The following is a 20,528-nucleotide window of genomic DNA, read 5'->3' as shown; positions in this document are numbered from 1 at the left end:
GATGTGGTCAGCAGCAGATATTTTGGATTTAAAGTGACAGGAGGCCCTAAGACAACTAAAATCTCATTTTCACAGAACGATTTTGCGCATTAAGGTGTAATGCACATGTTTTGTATAATCCTAACCTGTTCCAGGAAGCATAATAGGTCACCTTTAATCACCTGCTGACCTTGATGTTTCTGATCTTCTCTCTGAATGACCTTCAGCTGCTGCTGGAGGAGAAACTGAACTCCGATGAGTTGTCCCCAGACGTAGCGGCGTTTGTGGAGCTGCTGTGGACCGAAGCTCTCGGTTGCCTTGGAAACATCCTCAGAGTCCCCATCTCCAGACTCAGCCTGAACGATGTGGGTTTGCACTGATCTGCAGGCAAATCAGGGTCAGATCCGAGGCTCCGTCCTGATGAAGCTGTTGCTGTTTCAGGTGAGCAGAGCTGAAGGCCTTCTGCTTCAGGCTCAGAGGAAACTGAAGGAGGGAAACGAGGAAGAGGCGTCGTCCCTCCTGGACGAGGTTTTCACCCTGCTGCCTCACCGGGAGCCCAGACCTCAGTCACCTACAGCCAGGTTTCTGTCTCAGAAGCTGGATCTCTGTCAGGTACCGCTAACGCACAGCTTTATGGGGGGATTTTTACACCAGAGATTCCCAAACACTTTGATTAGCATTAGCTTTTGGCTGAATATGCTACAAAACAGAGGTGGGGACTCGAGTCACATGACTTGGACTCGAGTCAGACTCGAGTCGTTAAAATCACGACTTGAGACTTGACTTGAAAAAATGCTCAAAGACTCAGACTTGACTTTGACTTTCATGCCATTGACTTGGGACTTGACTCGACTTGAAGCTGTTTACTTGAAAAGACTTGATATTTTTTACTCAAAGTCTTAAAATTTAAAACACATTATTTATAAAGTGGCGTCATTAATTAATGTCCCTCATTCCGTATCAATATGCGCAGACCGTCACTATGGTTTTCCTCTCTCCTTATGTATGTATGTGTACGTAGCTGCAGCACAACCAATCAAATTAACAGGATTTGGACGTTTAAAAAAACGCGGCAAAGCTACAGAGCTCAGGGAACGAAATACGAAATAACCGCTCGAATATGCTTCCGCGAGTAATTTCTTTTGGCTACGTAGGTTATGAACTTTCGACTAAAAAACGAACTGCAACTTGTAAAACATGCAAGAAGAGAATATCGGATGGAGATGCCACGACGTCCAACTTTGTCCGGCATTTGAAGCTTCACAAAGATCGGTAGGTGACGCTTTTCTTTTGCTGTAAGATAGTTGACGTTAGCTAACTTCGTGTTAGCATGTGTACTCCGGGTTAAATTGGTGATGATTTACCATAAATCCGGTCCTTCAAATGCCTCCACAAATAATGTGCACCGTGTTAGCTCAGGAAGCCGGTGGATAGTGAGCGGGGCTCCGGAACAGAAAGCAGATTCTGGACCTGAACACAGGGAACAGAGTCTCTCTGTCCCATCATGATGATGAGCCGGGTCTAGTATCATCTAAGGATGGTTGGTGTATTTGAAGACATCTACGTTGGGAAATTATATTGACAATATATTGTTTACTGCAGTCAGTGCATTAAGTCAACTGTTTTTGACTTAATGCACTGACCGGCGTGACTGTCACATGTCGCACAGAACCCATTTCCAAGTAGTATAGCTTTGCTGGGAAAAAAAAAAAAGACCAAATACAGTGACTGTCCCAAATAAATTTTGTGTTTAGAATATCTGTCCCATATTTACGGAGGACTGAAACTAACATACTTAGAAATAAAAGCAGAAAAATAAATGCACCAGACCTTCCTGAGTTTACTTGTGATAACTTCATTTATACTTATTTCATTTTTTGAAAACTATGATTGTTGTAGTGTTGATGTTTATTTATGAATAGAAGGAGTAAACTGAAGTCAAATGTAATTCATGAAAGGCTGTAATTTATTTTCTGACATCTGTTTACTTCTGACAGATTTGAAGAATACCAGATGAGTAAGAGGATCACAAATGAACCTCAAATACATATTTTAAAAAGAACAAATGGTCTAATATTTGAATTTTATGTATAATTGCAAATTATTAAAAAAAAAGAAATAAAAACGACTCGAAATGACTTGAAATTAAAGGTTCCTGACTTGAGACTTGACTCGACTTTTGCCTGTCTTTACTTGAGACTTGACTCGGACTTGAGGACAGAGACTTGAGACTTACTTGAGACTTGCAACACAGTGACTTGGTCACACCTCTGCTACAAAATACGTAAAGACACATCAACATTAGAAAGTATTTTTCTTTCTATTTAATAACTTTTACATTTGTTTAATCTAAATGCTGCCTCACGTCCTTGGATTTCAGTTGGCCATGAGTTGTGTAGTGGACAGTTTTATTTTCAGATAATATTCTGTGACATTATTAATATGATGTCTGTGTCATACATGACCTGATAAAAAGCCATTTTTAAAGCGCTTTGCAAGGCACTCAAAGATGCTGAATCAGTGACAAAGGGCAACTATGGTGGAGTAAAAAATAAAATTGTTTACCACAATCCCCTCTTTTTATTATAAGAAAATAATTAATATTTAATATCAAGCCTGTCATGATAACAAATCTTGTTGGACGATAAACTGTCCAACAGATTTTGCAGTGACTGGAGGCCCTAAGACAACTAAAATCTCATTTTTGTAACCCAGATTTTGGTTGAATGAGAGAAAAATAATAATTTATGCAAATAGAAATTATTGGGCTTATTTCAATTTGTCAGTCAATTAATTAATTTATTTATTTATTACTGTGACTTATTTAATATTTATCGTAGCAAATTGTTTTTCTCCTCTTCCCTCCATCTTTCTAGCTAGCGCCCCCTGCAGGCCCCAATGCTTGGCTAACTTGATTGATTGATTTTCCTGCAGTTAATCCGGGATGTTCTGAATGTGAGCGAGATGACCTTGAACGACCCGAAGCCGTCCTCCGTGGGGAAGTACCGCGCTCTTCGCTGCCACATCGAAGCCATTCCCCGCAGCAGCTCAGTGTTTCAGAACGTCGCCGCCCTGCTGGCTGACAGGTAATTTATTTCAGACAAATATTCCAACAAGAAAACATAATAATAATAATAAAAACTTTCATATTTCTAAGTGTAAATACAATACCTTACTATCAAATTTACATACTCAAGTACATGTAAATACTCCACTTATTCAGTGACTGAGTCTGAAAAGGAGTATGATAAAGTTTAACTTAGGTAATGATACACCTTTTCCATTCATTAATTCATAGCATACATAGTCTTTCTCTTTCCAGTGTCCTTTCCATAAAAAAACCCCAATAATAATAATAATAGTTGTAATAATATTTCCTGAACCAGATGAAAGTAATACATACACACACATATATACATACGCATCTACCTGCATATATACATAAATAATATATACCTATTTACACACACATACACAAACCTGCAGCCAAGTTATCAAATTAATAATAAATAAAGGTACAGATCCTCAACATAAACCTTTTTGGAAACAAGACAACAAACATCTCTGTGTGTCTTCAGGTCGGTGCAGATCCAGCAGATCATGCGGGTCAACAGAGCGGTGGAGCTTCAAACGTTTCAGAGCGAGATCGGGAACGTTAAACCCCTCCTCCATTCATCCAGCCCCAGCAACTTTGTAGGAATCATGTCCAGGTGAGCAGTGGGCAGAGCTAAAAAAAATATTAAACTATATTATTTTATTTATTTATTTAAAATAAATAAACATACGTTTATGTTTTGACATTAGTTTCCACCAAATATGAGATTGGTGTAGCGCTTTAACATTAGCTTCCACTAAATGCACTGTTGGTTTAGAGCTTTAACAGAACTAACGCTTATGCTTAGTTAGTTAACGATGGTACAGTTAACTTTGGCATCGTTTGTTTCATGTATGTGTGAAAACACGAGTTTGACCCTCTATCTGGTTCCTCAGAGGTCTGCTGCTTCCCCATGTGGGAGTGGAGCATCATGGGATTACGAGAACGGACGTCGGAAACCTTGGCAGCGGGATTTACTTTGGTGATGCTTTGAGGTTGGTTTGTAAACAAACTTCATCCATCTTGCATGTTTATTGGTGTGAAAACAACGACGTTAGAACAGTTTCAGATGTTCTGGTTAGCCTGCTGTGCTCTAGGCTCTCTCTGTTTTCTCAGCACCAGTCTGAAGTACGCCAAACCCAGTGAAACAGACGGATCGCGCCTCCTGCTGGTCTGCGATGTGGCTCTGGGAGTTAGTAAGGATCTCTATAAGAGAGACCAGACTCTGACCGAGGCTCCTGAAGGCTATCACAGCGTTCACGGAGTCAGACGAACCAACAAAACTACATCTGATTTTGAGGTGGGAACAGAAGAGCTGCATATCCATCGCATGTTCAGCATGTTAAAGCTGTGCTGCACCTTGAGGAAACTGATTGCTGTTTTCTGACTGCGCTGCAGGATGACGAGTATGTGGTTTACTCTATTGACCAAGTGAAGATAAAATATGTAGTTCAGTTCAGAAAGGAAGGAGACGAGCAGAAGAATTTCAGTCCGGACATCAACCTGACTGCAGAACCCATTGAGTCTGCCAAGAACCCAGGTGAGCTGCAGATACTGGCAATATGTCGCCATGATAGCATATTTTTGTTGCTACTCTACAAGAATTTTGATAGAGGAGCCACTCAAAACCATTCAGAGAGCCACAAAAGGCACCTGCGCCGCACTTTGGACACCCCTGATTTAAGTGAATGTTGCAGTAACCATGTATCTATAAAGAATTTAGTAATTAAGACGCCTTAGTGTATTTCTGCTGTGGGTTAATAGCAAGCATTGACCTGATATAATTAGTAATCCATCCAGCTTCTGGAAAAATAATGTAATTAAAAATTAAATCTAGTGATTTCATCAACTAAGTTTTAATAAAAATAAAATAGAAAGCTTATGTGTGGTTTCTGCTTTCAAACACATTCCCATCTGACAAGCCACTCTGTCTCAGGTCTCACTTCAGAACATGTAGAAGAAGATCTAGAAAATGTGAAGAACCCTCTGGAGGACGTTAAAGCTGGACTGTTGGACAGTTCAGGCCAGCAGCTCCCCCTGCAGGCCGTCCATGTAAAGTGCAAACTGATGGATCTGCTCTCCCAGGTCGGAAAGAGAAGCACCTGGATCAGCTTGGTGACGCGTCAATCCTGGTTCTGATTCAGATTTTTTCCTCTGTCAGGTCATCATCTTCCAGAAATACACCAATCAGAGCTCAGTGCCCATTGAGGCGAAGTACGTCTTCCCGCTGGACGACTCAGCTGCCGTGTGCGGATTTGAAGCTTTCATCAATGGGAAGCACGTGGTGGGAGAGGTAATCTGAAGCGAAATATTTAGATAAATATTTCACCAAACAAAATGCAACCTAATTTAGAAAGCAACTGGACAGCGCTGACAATGGATCAATTTGGTCTTATGTTAATCAATTGATTCATTTTAGGCTGAAAAACATTTTATTACAAGTTATTTCATAAGTTTTTTTGACATGCATAGCTAATCCATCTCATTTGGTTTTGCTGCTCCTCTTTAAATCTTTTTCTGGCCATATTGTTAAAAAGATGTTGGTGTAGGAGATATGATAACAAGATGCATTATTTGCTACAAATGATCAAATCTTCACTAAAATAATGCTGTTACTGCATTTTGGAACAGAAAGTAAAATAATTTAATTATTTTGTATTTTTAATGTATTTCATATTTTGTACAATTTGCAGAATTTATGTAATTAATCGTCAGAATACAAAAATATTTGTTAGTAGAAGTCCTAATTGAAACTCCTTCTCAAAAAAAGTTTTTTTTTTAAAGAAAATAATATTATGAAACCAATCACCAATGTCTGCCTACAAAAAATAATGTGCAACTTTTAGAGTATATGAACTCAGCATTTGGTTCTTGCTCACTTTGGTTTGGCCTCTTTTGTATCACTTACTGCATCCATGTGGTGTAGAATGGAGGTCCAATGGCAGCCCAGGTTGCTTTTTAATTTGACCGTTCTGCTGCTGTTTTCAGGTGAAGGAGAAGGAGACGGCTCGTAAGGAGTACAAACAGGCGATAGCCAAAGGCCACGGAGCGTACCTCATGGACCAGGACGCTCCTGTATGTCCAGGAACATCTGATGTTTTCAGGAACGTATCCCAGTCTTTCTGATTGGTTCTTCTCTGCAGGATGTGTTCACCATCAGCGTGGGCAACCTGCCGCCTGGTGCCACTGTCCTCATTAAGGTGACCTTTGTGTCAGAGCTGGTGGTCAGAGACGGGAGCATCCTGTTCTCCCTGCCGGGTAGCGTGGCTCCATGGCAGGAAAGCGCTGCGCTCAACCAGACCACACAAGTAAGGGGCGGGGCCTGTACTCAGAGGCGGGGCTAATATTTGATGGGCTTTTAGAAAAGTTTGAGGAAAATTCTATCAAAATAGTTGCCATTGTGTGGCAGCAAAGCACAAAACTTAATAGAATGATGTGCTGTTGTACTTATCTAGAATACATAGTTCCCAGATGTCTGAACTGGAAGTGATCCTGCCCCTCAACCGCCATCTTGGTAGGCAAGCGTAGTGCGAAAAATAGAGTACATTGCAACTATTACTCAAAAATAGAGTAATAGTTGCAATGTACTTATATTGTTTATAAGTTAGATAGGAACGAGTCAAGAGCTAATTCTTAGCTTGTGGCTTTTTTGTTGTTGTCATAGCAACTTTATAACAACTATCATGACAGTTAGTTACGGATACCTACCAAGATGGCTGCCAGTTACAAAGTTCCGGAAGTGTGACGTCACACGAGACCTATATCCGTCGAACGTGAAGTTGTCAATGATTAGTCAAGTCTCACTATGTAGTACGCTGTAAAACAGAAATCCCAGGGCAGCAACATGATTTATGCGTCATTGTGTTACAAAGAGTCTAATCACCTCCTGTTTTCTTTTTTGAGCAATTTCCAGTGGGGCGGTTTGAACTAACCTACATTGTTTTGACTAGATTTGATCTCTTCTCAGAAACTCAACTCTTTTTCCTTGAAGTTTTGAGAAACTTGAGGACATAAATTCAGTTACACAATAGTAAAGAATAAGCAAATGACATGAAAATGCCTTGCAATTTGTTTTTTATTCTCCTGGGTCTTAAAATTTTAAGTGTAAATGTGATTTATTTCTAAAAAGGAATGGATATTACTATCATTTTATTTAGTCAATTTAGGAATAATTTTACATTAAAACCTTGATATTGTTAAACGGAGATCATTTTATGTGCTCTCTGACCCACCAGGTCTCTGTGGAAAAGGTTTGTGTGGCCAACGAATCAGCGAGGTGAGAATAATTGAATTTAGTTTTTTTTAAACTCATGATGTCGCTGATCTGTTTTCTTATTGGATTTGGATTATTTAACCTTTAACCTTTTTGTTTGGTTAAGTAAATGTGAAGAAATGGACTGTTGCTCTGTTTGGTCTTCAGAGAGTTTACGTTGGACATGTCGGTGGAGATGCCCTTTGAGATCTCTAGCCTGACCTGCATCACCCATCAAGTCAAAATTAAGGTGCCATTTTTAATAAAAACAATCATATCATCTGCATATTGTTACATAATTTGCAAGTTAATCTGTTTTTCTGGGTTCATGTTTAGTATTTTTATAGTTTAGGATCTAAAACTTGTTTTTTGGAGGTGAATCTTTACTGTTTACCTGTTTCTTATTTTTAGGTAATTCATTTTGTTTATATTTTGTTTTCCAGAGGACTGACTGTAAGGCAGTGATCAGTGTTCTGCCGGGTCACGTCATGGGGTCAGATGGTTTCCAGATGTCTGTCACTCTCTCTGAGGTTCATCTTCCCAGAATGTGGGTGGAGAAACACCCAGACAAGAACAGCCAGGTCTGTTTGTCGTTCCCTCTTCCACACCAATCTGTTTTCAGAGAGTCCCGGTACTGAACCCTGTGGCACTCCACACTAAGTGAATTAACCCTCTACTTTGCTGCAGGCCTGCATGCTGGTTTTCTACCCAAACTTTGAGTTTGACTCCAGCTCTGAAGGCAGTGAAGTTGTTCTTTTGCTGGACACGTCTGAGTCCATGAAGGAGGAATCGTTCCAGCTGGCCCAGAAAATCGCCCTGCAGGTTTTAAAGAACCTGAAGAACGACGTCAAAATCAACATTGTTTTGTTTGGAACAGGTTGGTATAAGAGCAGAGAACTGATTAGAATACAATAACTCATTGTTTTATTTTGGATATTATTTAAAACAACCAAATCAAATCCTCAAACTGCTGTACGTTTCACAGATTTTTCTTGAACTTGCACTCTGATTTCCAGAAACACACCAGTTACTTTCCATCATACAAGTTACTTTTCTTGAACTTGCAGGGCACTTTCCAAGAAATTACATGCTACTCTCTTTCACCTGAGACTTCTTTCCTAAGACTTCTAGATTTCTATTCTCGAACTTGCAGGTTACTTTCCATGAATTTGGAGGTTACTTTCCGTGAAGTTAAGGGTCACTTTTTTCAAGAATCTCTGGGAGAATATCATGTAAACTTTAACATACAAAGTGCACTTTCTAAAAGTTTCCTGTAAATAATTTAAAAGTTGCAAAAAGGACCCTGTTGGGTCCTTGAAATTGTCCTGTAAGCTGCTAAAATGACTCGGTAGGAAAGTACAGACTATATTTGATAATAGTACTGAAATATCTTAATTCCCTCCAGTTAATTTCTGCGTCTTACTTTTCACCTCTTGATTTAAAACTTGTGTTGCTTTATTTGGTTACTATATTCAGGAGCATCCACCATTTTGTCTCCGTCAGCCTGGCTTTGTTCTTTGATTTGTCTTGTTTTTGGTTTTCAGATCACACAGAAGCTTTCCTGACGACCCAGAAACTCAACGAGGTTCAAGCTGAAGCCAAGAAGTTCATCAAGGTGAGTTCAGACTCATTAGCAATGTTTTTATTTGGGGAAAATGCTAAAAACTGTACAAATTCATGCCTTATTTTTAAAGGTGTTTTATTTTAAGCATCTTTATTTCTTTTTTAAAAAATGCACTGGTTTTATTTGCAATGATTAGCTATATTTCAAACTAACGTTGAAACCAAATATTTATATGAATTGCTTAAAAATCAAAATTTTATAGCCCGTCATTAAATCAGACACAAATATTTATATTTTAGGTTACTTTGTATTATTATTTTCAGATTATTTGGTTTGTAAATTATTTTAAAAATCTAAAACTTGAGCATTTAGATGATGATGTCATGGCTTTGCAAGTTCAAAGTTCAAAATATTTGAGTTAAATGGAGGGATATTCATAAATATTAATAATTTTGGTGAACCTAACTGACCTAAAACAAGAATTGTTCAGTCTGAATATGGGAATGTGTTTTTATTTTATTATTTTTTTCCTTTTACTTATAATTTCTGGTTTTGGAATTGAAGCTGAACGACTAATTGTATTGATCGTGATTAATCGATTATTGAAATAATTGTTAACTAATTTCAGTCATTGTTTAATCATAAACTAGAGTACACAAACTGTAAAAAAGACAATTTGCTGAAAGAGAAACATATTAATGGTAGTAATTAAACAAAAATATATTCTTTGCTATAAATAACCAAACGTACACTTAAGAAATGCTGTGTTATCGCATTTTAGGCAATAAAATGTTTGGTTTTTTATTTAAAAAAAGAATTTAATTATTTCTTTATTTCCAACTTTTATTGTATTTCCAATATTGTATAAAGAAACTAAAGTGGTTAAATGAAATAAATGATTAATGTAAAAGAATAAAAAATGATTACTAAGATAATAATTAGTTGTAGTTCTACTTGGAATTAAAATATATTTCCAAACTTTACCAGTAATTCTCTTCTGTCTGCTGTTAGAGCTGCTCCTCAGTAGGGGGCAGCACTGAGCTGTGGCGGCCTCTCCGGGCGCTCAGTCTGCTGCCGCCGTCCGACGGCGTGCGAAACCTGCTGCTGCTGTCGGACGGCCACATCCAGAACGCGGCGGCCACGCTGCAGCTGCTCAGAGATAACGTCCAGCACAGTCGCCTCTTCACCTGCGGCTTCAGGTGAGGAAGGTCTTCATCCCTCGCTTCTTTTTCATGTTTAGTTTCTGTTCAAACTAGATGAAGTGGCTGTGTTTGTCATTTCAGCTCCACAGCCAATCGCCACATGTTGAGAGCCCTGGCTCAGGCAGGGGGCGGAGCTTATGAGTTTTTTGACTCTAAAGCGAAGTACACCTGGGCTGAGAAGGTGAGACTTTCTAATTCACATGACAAACTCGCATCCAACTTTTCTGTTGGGCAAAAGTTTGAGTCGTAATCACAGTGTGACTGTGGGCAGTTGAGGACCCCCTTAAGATACCGCCCTGGGTGGTTGCCCATGTTGCCACTGATTATAAGTTTATTAAAAATTCTCTGCAGGACTGGTGAAAAATGTTGGGTGATGTAAACTCTCACCTGCAGGTGGCAGTATTTCTTAATTTGACCACACTTCTGCCTCACTGAAATTATAGACCATGGTCAATACGGCGAGTCACATAATGTCACTTTTAATGTCATACATTATAAATCAACACAAAATCAATGATTTTGATTGCAAAAAATCACAGAAACAATCACGAGATTCTGGATGAACTGATCAATAAAATGAAGTATCTGTGGAATTTACAGACGGCTATTTATCAATATTTTAACAACTGAATGGGTTTTATCAATACACAACTGGCCCTTGACAACATTCATGATCTTTATATGACCCAAAATAAAAGTGAGTGTAATTCATCCGTAGAGTTCTCCACATGTTGCATTTTGCGTGGAAAACATTCATCATGAAGATTAATTTGAGTGTTTATCAGTTGAACTGGAGACGTTCTGATACCTGAACATGTGGCTGCAGGTGGAGCGCCAGGTGAAGCGCATGTCGTCTCCCGGCTGCAGCTCCGTCTCTGTGAAGTGGCAGCAGTTCAACCCCAGAGCTCCTCCGGTTCAAGCCCCGAAGCAGCTGAACGCTCTGTTCAATGACTGCCACACGCTGGTTTACGGCTTTGTGCCCCACTGCACTCAGGTATTCAACCGGTTCTTCTTCTCTGCTTTACCTGCTGGGCCAGGCTGATCAATGATCAGAGAAATTACAAAGGAGAGTTGAGTTGATCATGAACTGACTGCAACTAACGATTAAAGAAAAAATGAATCAGATTGGTGATTTTTCATGCAGGCGACTCTTCTTGGAGATTTGCGTGGTCAGGAGCTTCAAACCATGGTGTCAACAACAGAGCTGCAGAAGACCAGAGGAACGGTAAGGCTCTGTTTATTATCTGTATAAACACATTGAAATATGAAAAACATTCAACCTCAGCTACTGATTTGTTGTTTTAGTTTCTTCATAAGCTCACAGCAAGAGCCCTGATCAGAGACTACGAGGATGGAAACCTTGATATCACCGAAGCTGAACACGAGGTCAGCATGCGTGTCACCTTTGACCTCAAATCAGAGCTAAACTTTGTTGAAACTCCTGTTTTTGTGTTTTCAGGGTAAAAAAGCAGAGCTGAAGTCCTTCATCATTGATCTGAGCAAAGAGTTCTCCATACTGTCTCAGTTCACCAGCTTCGTGGCCATCGAAGAGAGGGTCTGTTTGTTTTCATGCCATGTTCAGAGTTGTTTATGAATCAAACCAAAGTAATTTTTCCTGTTTTAGGATTCTGAGAAGGCAGATGATGGCGTCACAGACATCCCAAAGCTGGTCGCAGAGGAGGATGTGGACTTCTTGCCATACATCAACTGGAGTCTTCCTGAGGACAAAGAAAAAGTGAAAATATTTCTGTTAAAATGATCAAAAATATGAATACATTGCTCTGAGGTTTAATCTGTGTGGTTATTTTTAAAATACTTGTTTTACAGCTGCACCAGCCTCCATTTTAACTTAACTCAGTGTACATTTGATCTGCTGGTGGGAATAAAAAGCAAAGGGTCCAAGAGTTGATCCGTGAGACGCCCCATGTTTTCAGTGCAGCTATAGCCAAACTGGAGAAATGTTTCTGGACACTTGGCAATTTATTGCTAAAGGAAACATGATCAGATTTAGGTCAGCTCTTTAAGATTTTTGATTGTCTTTGCTACAGTAAAATACAAATTTAAAAGCTTTGAAATCTGAGGAGATTATTGGAAGGTTCAAGGATTTTAAAGTAATGGTTAATTCTTCTTTTCATAATACCCTAACCTCAGGTTTGTGGCAGGAACCAGATAATATTTGTGAGAAATAGTTAATTATTGTCCTTGTAACTGATTTTCTTCTATCTGCTCTCTTCTTTTCAGGTTGTGGTTTGTGATGCAGAGGTATTGATTATTTTTTAACTTAAATGTTAAGTAAGAGTTACAGCTGGAATAAATATATCTTACTGTTTGGTATTTTAGATGAAGAGTGATTTCTACCAATAAATTTGAAGCAACTGAAGTGATCAGATGCAGATCATACCTTTCTAATGAACTTTCTGTTCCTGCTTCTGTTTCTTTTACAGTTATCTGAAGAAAGCGATCGCGACGTACGAACCTTTACACGTAAATCTAGTATTCTAGAGGGTAGCCTCCCTCCGCCTACGGGTGGGGGGACGGGTCCTGACTGTCATTTGTGCTTACGGGCCGAACGACAGTTCAGATTACCCACCCTTCTTGGAGTCCTTAGAGGGGGTACTGGAGAGTGCTCCTCCTGGGGACTCCCTTGTTCTGCTGGGGGACTTCAACGCTCACGTGGGTAATGACAGTGAGACGTGGAGGGGTGTTGTTGGGAGGAACGGCCCCCTGATCTGAACTTGAGCGGTGTTCTGTTGTTGGACTTCTGTGCTCGTCACGGATTGTCCATAACGAACACCATGTTCATATGTGCACTTGGCACCAGGACACCCTAGGCCGCGGTTCGATGATCGACTTTGTCATCGTTTCATCGGATCTGCGGCCGCATGTCTTGGACACTCGGGTGAAGAGAGGTGCGGAGCTGTCCACTGACCACTACCTGGTGGCGAGTTGACTCCGGCTTTGGGGGAGGAAGCCAGTCAGACCTGGCAGGCCCAAACGTGTTGTGAGGGTCTGCTGGGAACGTCTGGCGGAATCCCCTGTGAGACGGAGCTTTAACTCTCATCTCCGGCAGAACTTCGATCAAAACTGTATTTAGAGGAGCTCCAATCCCAGAAATGAAAATTAATAAAATTATAACCAATAACTCCCGAACGTCATAGCAGTTACTCTTTGAAACCTATGTAGAGTCACTCCAAACTTTAGGAAGAGGTGTGGCTTAAAATTCAGTTCACTGATGCAGATTTCTGTTTTTACTCACCGTTGAGAGGAAAGGACTGGTTTCTGATTTATTGGTTTATCACCAATAAAGTCCTATGATCCACTCATTCCAACATGGAGCTCTTAATCTTTTTGCAACATTATCAGCACCTTTGACTTTTCTGGTTTACCTCATATTTTATTTAATTCAATGAAATGATGGATAAAAATGACTGGAACTTGAATGTTATGTTTCTGTTACAGATGATGTATGATGATAATGTCCTGCTTGCTCATCATGAGGTAACAAAGAGTTTCCACCACCAATGTTCTTTTTAGCTACTCTTTTGCAGTTTGTTACTTTAGGCCCTTATTTATGACACATTTTCCCAAAAAATGTTGAGAGTTACAGCTAGAAGAAATGTATTTTAATGTTATTCATTTTACATTACAGTAATTTTAGCTAATAAACTTTAAAAAATAACATAAGTGATCAAGCGCAGATCATGCCATTCTAATTCACTTTTCTGCTTTCACTTTGTTTCTTTTACAGATTTATGGCTACCACGATGTACGACCATTAACACACAAAAATAGTATTTGTATCATATGGCTAAGATGTTTTTAATTGATATGAGTTTCACTTTACAATTTGATCAATGTTTTAATACCTAACAAGAACCAGTAGTTATCGGGTACCTACAGCTCTGGAAAAAATGAGACCATTTCACTGAACCCCATTGAAAACCTCCTGGTTATTCCACCAAATATTGATTTGTGAACTTTTCCTGAGTTAAAACATCAGTATTGTTGTTTCTAAATGTATATGAACATGTTTTCTTTGCGTCTGATCATTTTGCAGTGATCTCTTAATGTTTTCCAGAGATGTATAAGAATTGCTAATTGGCAGGTTTTTCCCATGTGACCCTTACGGCTTTTTCTGGAATATTTCACTTCCAAAGAATACAAATCTATGAAAAATGTCAAAAAATGTAAACAAATACCCACCCCTGAACTTTATTTTATTTTTAAATGTAAATGAAAAATAACATTCTCATTACACCAAACTATTATGTAATTTGGTCTTTTGTGGAAATGACAGGTAATAACAAATTTTAAGACAGATTTACATCTGGCAGAAAGGGATTGTAATGTTTGGTATTTTACTTGAACAGTGATTTCAATTAATAAAACTTTAAGCAACATAAGTGATCAAGTGTAGATCAGTCCTTTCTAATTCGCTTTCCTTCTTTCTGCTTGTTTCTTTACAGGCACCTGATATGAGCTTGTGCGATGTAAGAACCTTCACACACAGATCTAGTTTCTGACTCTGATGTTTTTTTATCGATGTTTTCACTACAGGATATTTATCAATCAATCAAATTTTATTTGTATAGCACATTTCAGCAGCAAGGCATTTCAAAGTGCTTGACATCATTACAAACACAGAAACACAATGCAACATAGAATCAATAATCAAAACACAGCATTAAGTCAAGTTACATCAATAAATTTGTAATTGATTACATTTCAAATACAATTCTAAACCGGTGGGTTTTTAGTTGAGATTTAAAAGAAGTCAGTGTTTCAGCTGTTTTACAGTTTTCTGGAAGTTTGTTCCAAATTTGTGGTGCATAGATGCTGAAAGCTGCTTCTCCTCGTTTGGTTCTGGTTCTGGGGATGCAGAACAGACCAGAACCGGAAGACCTGAGAGGTCTGGAAGTTTGATACAATAAAAGCAGATTTTTAATGTATTGTGGTGCTAAGCCGTTCAGTGATTTATAAACTAACAACAGCATTTTAAAGTCTATTATTTGAGCTACAAGGAGCCAGTGGAGGGACTTTAAAACAGGTGTTATGGAGTTCTTAATCTCTTTGCAACATTATCAGCACCTTTGACTTTTTCTGGTTTACCTCATATTTTATTTAAATCAACGAAATGATGGATAAAAATGACTGGAACTTGAATGTTATGTTTCTGTTACAGATGCTGTCCGCAGAACTTTGCTCCACTGTTGAGGTAACAAAGAGTTTCCACCACCAACGTTTTTTTAGCTACTCCTTTGCAATTTGTTACTTTAGGCCCTTATTTATGACACATTTTCCCAAAAAATGTTGAGAGTTACAGCTAGAAGAAATGTATCTTAATGTTTTTCATTTTACATTACAGTAATTTTAGCTAATAAACTTTAAAAAATAACATAAGTGATCAAGCGCAGATCATGCCATTCTAATTCACTTTTCTGCTTTCACTTTGTTTCTTTTACAGATATATGACGACCTCTATGTAAGACCCTTTACACACAAAAATAGTATTTGTATCATATGGCTAAGATGTTTTTAAATGATATGAGTTTCACTTTACAATTTGATCAATGTTTTTTTTTTTAAAGGTTTAATTGGCTCTAGTGGCCTTTATTTGATAGTTACTTGACAGGAAAGTGGGTAATGAGAGAAGGGGGAAGACATGCGGCAAAGGTCGCCAGGCCGGGAATCGAACCTGCGACAGCCGCAATGAGGACTAAGGCCTCCTTATGTGGGTTGTGCTTAACCCCTGCGCCACCACAGCACATCCCTTGATCAATGTTTTAATACCTAACAAGAACCAGTAGTTATCGGGTACCTACAGCTCTGGAAAAAATGAGACCATTTCACTGAACCCCATTGAAAACCTCCTGGTTATTCCACCAAATATTGATTTCTGAACTCTTCCTGAGTAAAAACATCAGTATTGTTGTTTCTAAATGTATATGAACATGTTTTCTTTGCATTTTTTTCTTATTTTGACCATTTTCTGCAAATAAATACTAAACTTTTGCTTTGAATTTCAGATTCATGCCGTCAGTAGTTCATAGAATAAAAGAACAATGTTCATTTTACTTAAACATATACCTATAAAAAGTAAAATCAAGCTAACTGATCATTTTGCAGTGATCTCTTAATGTTTTCCAGAGATGCATAAGAATCGCTAAGTGGCAGATTTTGCCTATGTGACCCTTACGGTTTTTTCTGGAATATTTCACTTAACTTTTCTCGTTAGTTGACTGCATTTTCTCTGTGGGATCCAAAATCAGGCCTGTTAACATAAATAGGTTTGGTGCTTTAGAATTAGCGATCCAAGGAAAACAAAACTAAGAAAAATGTCAAAAAGTGTAAACAGTTACTCACGCCTAAACTTTGTTTTATTTATTTTTTTATTTTTTTACCCCTCCAGGGGGTCTTTTGTGGGCTCTAGTGTACCTTATATGACAGTGGGCTGACAGGAAACGGGGAAGGAGAGAGGGGAAGACATGCGGCAAATGTTGTCGGGTCCGGGAGTCGAACCCACGTCGGCCGCGTCGAGGACTCAAGGCCTCCAAATACGGGTCGCGCTAACTGCTACGCCACCACGGCACGCCCCAACTTTGTTTTATTTTTAAATCTAAATGAAAAATGAGATTCACATTACACCAAACTATTGTTATGTAATTTGGTCTTTTATGGAAATGACAGACAGGTAATTGTAGGCTGACTACAGGATATTTACAGATGATTCAGAGATTTTATGGAGAAGCACAAAAGGGCATTTTTTTAAAACAAATTTTAAGACAGATTTACACCTGGGAGAAATGGATTGTAATGTTTGGTATTTTACTTGAACAGTGATTTCAATTAATAAAACTTTAAGCAACATAAGTGATCAAATATAAATCATTCCTTTCTAATTCACTTTCCTGCTTTCTGCTTGTTTCTCTTACAGGCACCTGATATGAGCTTGTGCGGGGTAAGAACCTTCACACACAGATCTAGTTTCTGGCTCTGATGTTTCTATTTATATGACTTTCACTTTACATCTGGGTTTTATTTAATGGTGATACTTAACAAGAACCAGTACTCATGGAGTATCTATGACCCCTTACAGTTTTTTCTGGGACTTTTACTTCATCTTTCCAACTAGTTGGTTGCATTTCCTCTGTGGGATCCAAAACCAGGCCTGCTTAGATAACTGTAACATCGGCAATCCAGTTAATGCAGGTCTAAGGACAGTCAAACTAATGGAGCCTTGACATCAGATGGGATTGATGGATGTTAAATGAACTGTTGCTATCATGACTCCTTTCCTCTCTCCTCCACAGAGAAGGGAGCTCCAATCCCAGAAATGAAAATGAATATATTATAACTCATAACTGCCAATAGTCACAGCAGTTACTCTCCAAAACTTACATAAACAATCTAATTTCAGCTGATTGGACTTTAATTATAAAGACGTTTGTCTATTTAATGTCAAAAACCAACCATGAAATCCAGGGAACCGTCTGCTGACCTCAGAGACAGGATTGTCTTGAGACACAACTCTGGAAAAGATACAGAAACATTTCTGCCTGCAACATTTCTCAATATCTTTGGATCTTTCTGGTTTATCTGTTTTTCACATTGATGAAAAAAATACTGCAACTTGATTATGTTTCTCTTTTACAGAGGGACTATGGTGAAGATTTGTACAACAGATTACCTCCTAAGGTAACAAGTAGTTTTCACCGCTTGTTTTTTTTAGCTGCATCTTTACAGTTTACTACTTTAGATCCGTATTTCTCAACTCCTTTCAGGGCTCATGCAGCAAACCAACAGTTTGTTGTTTACACACTATCTGTGGTTCACTTGTGACGTACTCTCAGGGTACCGATGTGAAAATATTGGAAACTAGACAAGTACATACATATTACTTACATCTAGAATCACCTTTGTGTAAATGACAAGTAATTGTAGGCTGGCTGCTGGATATTTACAGATGATTCAAAGATTTCATGGAGAAGCACAAAAGGGCACCAGTACAGTTATACTGGTACCTATAACTGTCCTTACAGGGTTTTTATGATGTCATTATTATGTATTTTCTCTAAGTGGCAGCTAGGTATTGATTATTTATTCTATTAAAGTTAAGGAAGAGTTACAGCCAGAAGGAATTAATCCTTAGTATTTTACTTGAACAGTAATTTCAATTAATAAAACTTTAAACAACATAAGTGATCAAGTGTAGATCATTCCTTTCTAATTCACTTTCTTGCTTTCTGCTTGTTTCTTTTACAGAAATCTGAAGAGTTAAATGACGAAGTAAGAACCTTCAGACACAGATCTAGTTTCTGGCTCTAATGTTTTTATTGATATGACTTTCACTTTACATCTGGGTCTTATTTAATTTTGATACTTAACAAAACCCAGTACTCATGGAGTATCTGTAAAGTCTTCAACTATTACCCCTTACAGTTTTTCTGGGACTTTTACTTCACCTTTCCCATTAGTTGGATGCATTTCCTCTGTGGGATAACTAGGTTATCTAAACAGGTTTGATGCTTTAGCTTCAACGATCCAGTTAATGCAGGTCTAAGGACAGTCAAACCAATGGAGCCTTGACATCAGATGGGATTGATGGATGTTAAATGAACTGTTGCTATCATGACTCCTTTCCTCTCTCCTCCACAGAGAAGGGAGCTCCAATCCCAGAAATGAAAATGAATAAAATTATAACTTATAACCTTCAAAAAAGATTTCATGGAGAAGCACTAAAGCGTACCAGTACAGTTATACTGGTTCCTATAACTGTCCTTACAGGGTTTTTATGATGTCATTATTATGTATTTTCTCTAAGTGGCAGCTAGGTATTGATTATTTATTCTATTAAAGTTAAGGAAGAGTTACAGCCAGAAGGAATGAATCCTTAGTATTTTACTTGAACAGTGATTTCAATTAATAAAACTTTAAAAACATAAGTGATCAAGTGTAGATCCTTACTTTCTAATTCACTTTCTTGCTTTCTGCTTGTTTCTTTTAAAGGCACCTGAAGAGAGCAAGCGCGAAGTAAGAACCTTCACACACAGATCTAGTTTCTGGCTCTGATGTTTTTATTGATGTTTTCACAACAGGATATTTACAGATGATTCAAAGATTTTATGGAGAAGCACAAAAGGGTACCAGTACAGTTATACTGGTACCTATAACTGTCCTTACAGGGTTTTTATGGTGTCATTATTATGTATTTTCTCTAAGTAGCAGTTAGGTATTGATTATTTATTCATTTTTGGCATTTTAGATAAAGAATGACATCAACTAATAAAACCTGATCAGCACTGATCAGGTTTTATTAATCAATATAAGTGATCAGGTGCTGATCATACCATTTATTATTCTAACTCACTTTCTGTCCCTGCTTTCTGTTTGTGTTTCTTTTACAGAGACTTAGGAAACTCCTGGAAGAAGTACAAACCTTCACACACATTTATTGATATGACTTTTTATTGAATATGGCTTTCACTGTACAGCATGGTCAGAGTTTCATCTGGGTCTTATTTAGTGATAATGCTCAACAAGAACCAGTACTCATGGAGTATCTATAAAGGCTTCAACTTTGACCCCTTACAGTTTTTTCTGGGACTTTTACTTCACCTTTCCAACTAGTTGGTTGCATTTCCTCTGTGGGGTCCAAAACCAGGCCTGCTTAGATAACTGTAACATCGGCAATCCAGTTAATGCAGGTCTAAGGACAGTCAAACCAATGGAGCCTTGACATCAGATGGGATTGATGGATGTTAAATGAACTGTGGTAATCATGGCTCCTTTCCTCTCCCCTCCACAGAGAAGGGAGCTCCAATCCCAGAAATGAAAATGAATATATTATAACTCATACCTGCCAATAGTCACAGCAGTTACTCTCCAAAACTTACATAAACAATCTAATTTCTGCTGATTGGACTTTAATTATAAAGACGTTTGTCTATTTAATGTCAAAAACCAACCATGAAATCCAGGGAACCGTCTGCTGACCTCAGAGACAGGATTGTCTTGAGACACAACTCTGGAAAAGATACAGAAACATTTCTGCCTGCAACATTTCTCAATATCTTTGGATCTTTCTGGTTTATCTGTTTTTGACATTGAAGGAATGATGGATAAAAATACTGCAACTTGATTGTTATGTTTCTCTGTTACAGAGGAACCTTGGTGTATGTTACATTGAACCACATTGTGAGGTAACAAGTAGTTTTTACCGCTTGTTTTTTTAGCTGCGTCTTTACAGTTTGTTACTTTAGATCCGTATTTCTCAACTCCTTTCAGGGCACATGCAGCAAACCAACAGTTTGTTGTTTACACACTATCTGTGGTTCACTTGTGACGTACTCTCAGGGTACCGATGTGAAAATATTGGAAACTAGACAAGTACATACATATTACTTACATCTAGAATCACCTTTGTGTAAATGACAAGTA

The 20,528-nt window shown here is 38.2% G+C and overlaps 1 protein-coding gene across 22 annotated transcripts in view; it reads left to right on the top strand.

Moving 5' to 3' along the window:
- LOC102219551 (poly [ADP-ribose] polymerase 4) overlaps window positions 1-20,528 on the top strand; it is a 52,335-nt gene that overhangs the window by 6,101 nt on the left and 25,706 nt on the right. For 18 of the 22 annotated variants that reach the window (XM_023336348.1, XM_023336334.1, XM_023336332.1 and 15 more), the window contains exons 8-43: window positions 207-344; window positions 421-591; window positions 2,914-3,065; window positions 3,558-3,689; window positions 3,970-4,068; window positions 4,190-4,373; window positions 4,472-4,613; window positions 5,010-5,158; window positions 5,235-5,366; window positions 6,062-6,148; window positions 6,217-6,381; window positions 7,309-7,349; window positions 7,494-7,575; window positions 7,769-7,906; window positions 8,013-8,202; window positions 8,870-8,940; window positions 9,901-10,088; window positions 10,173-10,272; window positions 10,918-11,085; window positions 11,236-11,316; window positions 11,397-11,477; window positions 11,551-11,646; window positions 11,716-11,826; window positions 12,333-12,353; window positions 12,536-12,559; window positions 13,551-13,589; window positions 13,840-13,857; window positions 14,558-14,581; window positions 15,274-15,306; window positions 15,556-15,573; window positions 17,026-17,049; window positions 17,745-17,786; window positions 18,354-18,377; window positions 19,098-19,121; window positions 19,496-19,519; window positions 20,252-20,290. In XM_023336348.1, the coding sequence (XP_023192116.1) occupies window positions 207-344; window positions 421-591; window positions 2,914-3,065; window positions 3,558-3,689; window positions 3,970-4,068; window positions 4,190-4,373; window positions 4,472-4,613; window positions 5,010-5,158; window positions 5,235-5,366; window positions 6,062-6,148; window positions 6,217-6,381; window positions 7,309-7,349; window positions 7,494-7,575; window positions 7,769-7,906; window positions 8,013-8,202; window positions 8,870-8,940; window positions 9,901-10,088; window positions 10,173-10,272; window positions 10,918-11,085; window positions 11,236-11,316; window positions 11,397-11,477; window positions 11,551-11,646; window positions 11,716-11,826; window positions 12,333-12,353; window positions 12,536-12,559; window positions 13,551-13,589; window positions 13,840-13,857; window positions 14,558-14,581; window positions 15,274-15,306; window positions 15,556-15,573; window positions 17,026-17,049; window positions 17,745-17,786; window positions 18,354-18,377; window positions 19,098-19,121; window positions 19,496-19,519; window positions 20,252-20,290 (3,252 nt within the window). The remainder of the gene's footprint in view (window positions 1-206; window positions 345-420; window positions 592-2,913; window positions 3,066-3,557; window positions 3,690-3,969; window positions 4,069-4,189; window positions 4,374-4,471; window positions 4,614-5,009; window positions 5,159-5,234; window positions 5,367-6,061; window positions 6,149-6,216; window positions 6,382-7,308; window positions 7,350-7,493; window positions 7,576-7,768; window positions 7,907-8,012; window positions 8,203-8,869; window positions 8,941-9,900; window positions 10,089-10,172; window positions 10,273-10,917; window positions 11,086-11,235; window positions 11,317-11,396; window positions 11,478-11,550; window positions 11,647-11,715; window positions 11,827-12,332; window positions 12,354-12,535; window positions 12,560-13,550; window positions 13,590-13,839; window positions 13,858-14,557; window positions 14,582-15,273; window positions 15,307-15,555; window positions 15,574-17,025; window positions 17,050-17,744; window positions 17,787-18,353; window positions 18,378-19,097; window positions 19,122-19,495; window positions 19,520-20,251; window positions 20,291-20,528) is intronic. The other 4 variants (XM_023336340.1, XM_023336337.1, XM_023336343.1 and 1 more) reach the window with 3 other exon arrangements.

Source organism: Xiphophorus maculatus, chromosome 7, assembly GCF_002775205.1.
Source record: "Xiphophorus maculatus strain JP 163 A chromosome 7, X_maculatus-5.0-male, whole genome shotgun sequence".
Classification (NCBI taxonomy): Eukaryota; Metazoa; Chordata; class Actinopteri; order Cyprinodontiformes; family Poeciliidae; genus Xiphophorus; species Xiphophorus maculatus.
The sequence above is the reverse complement of the archived record's forward strand: the minus strand, read 5'-3'. Positions and strand labels throughout refer to the sequence as shown.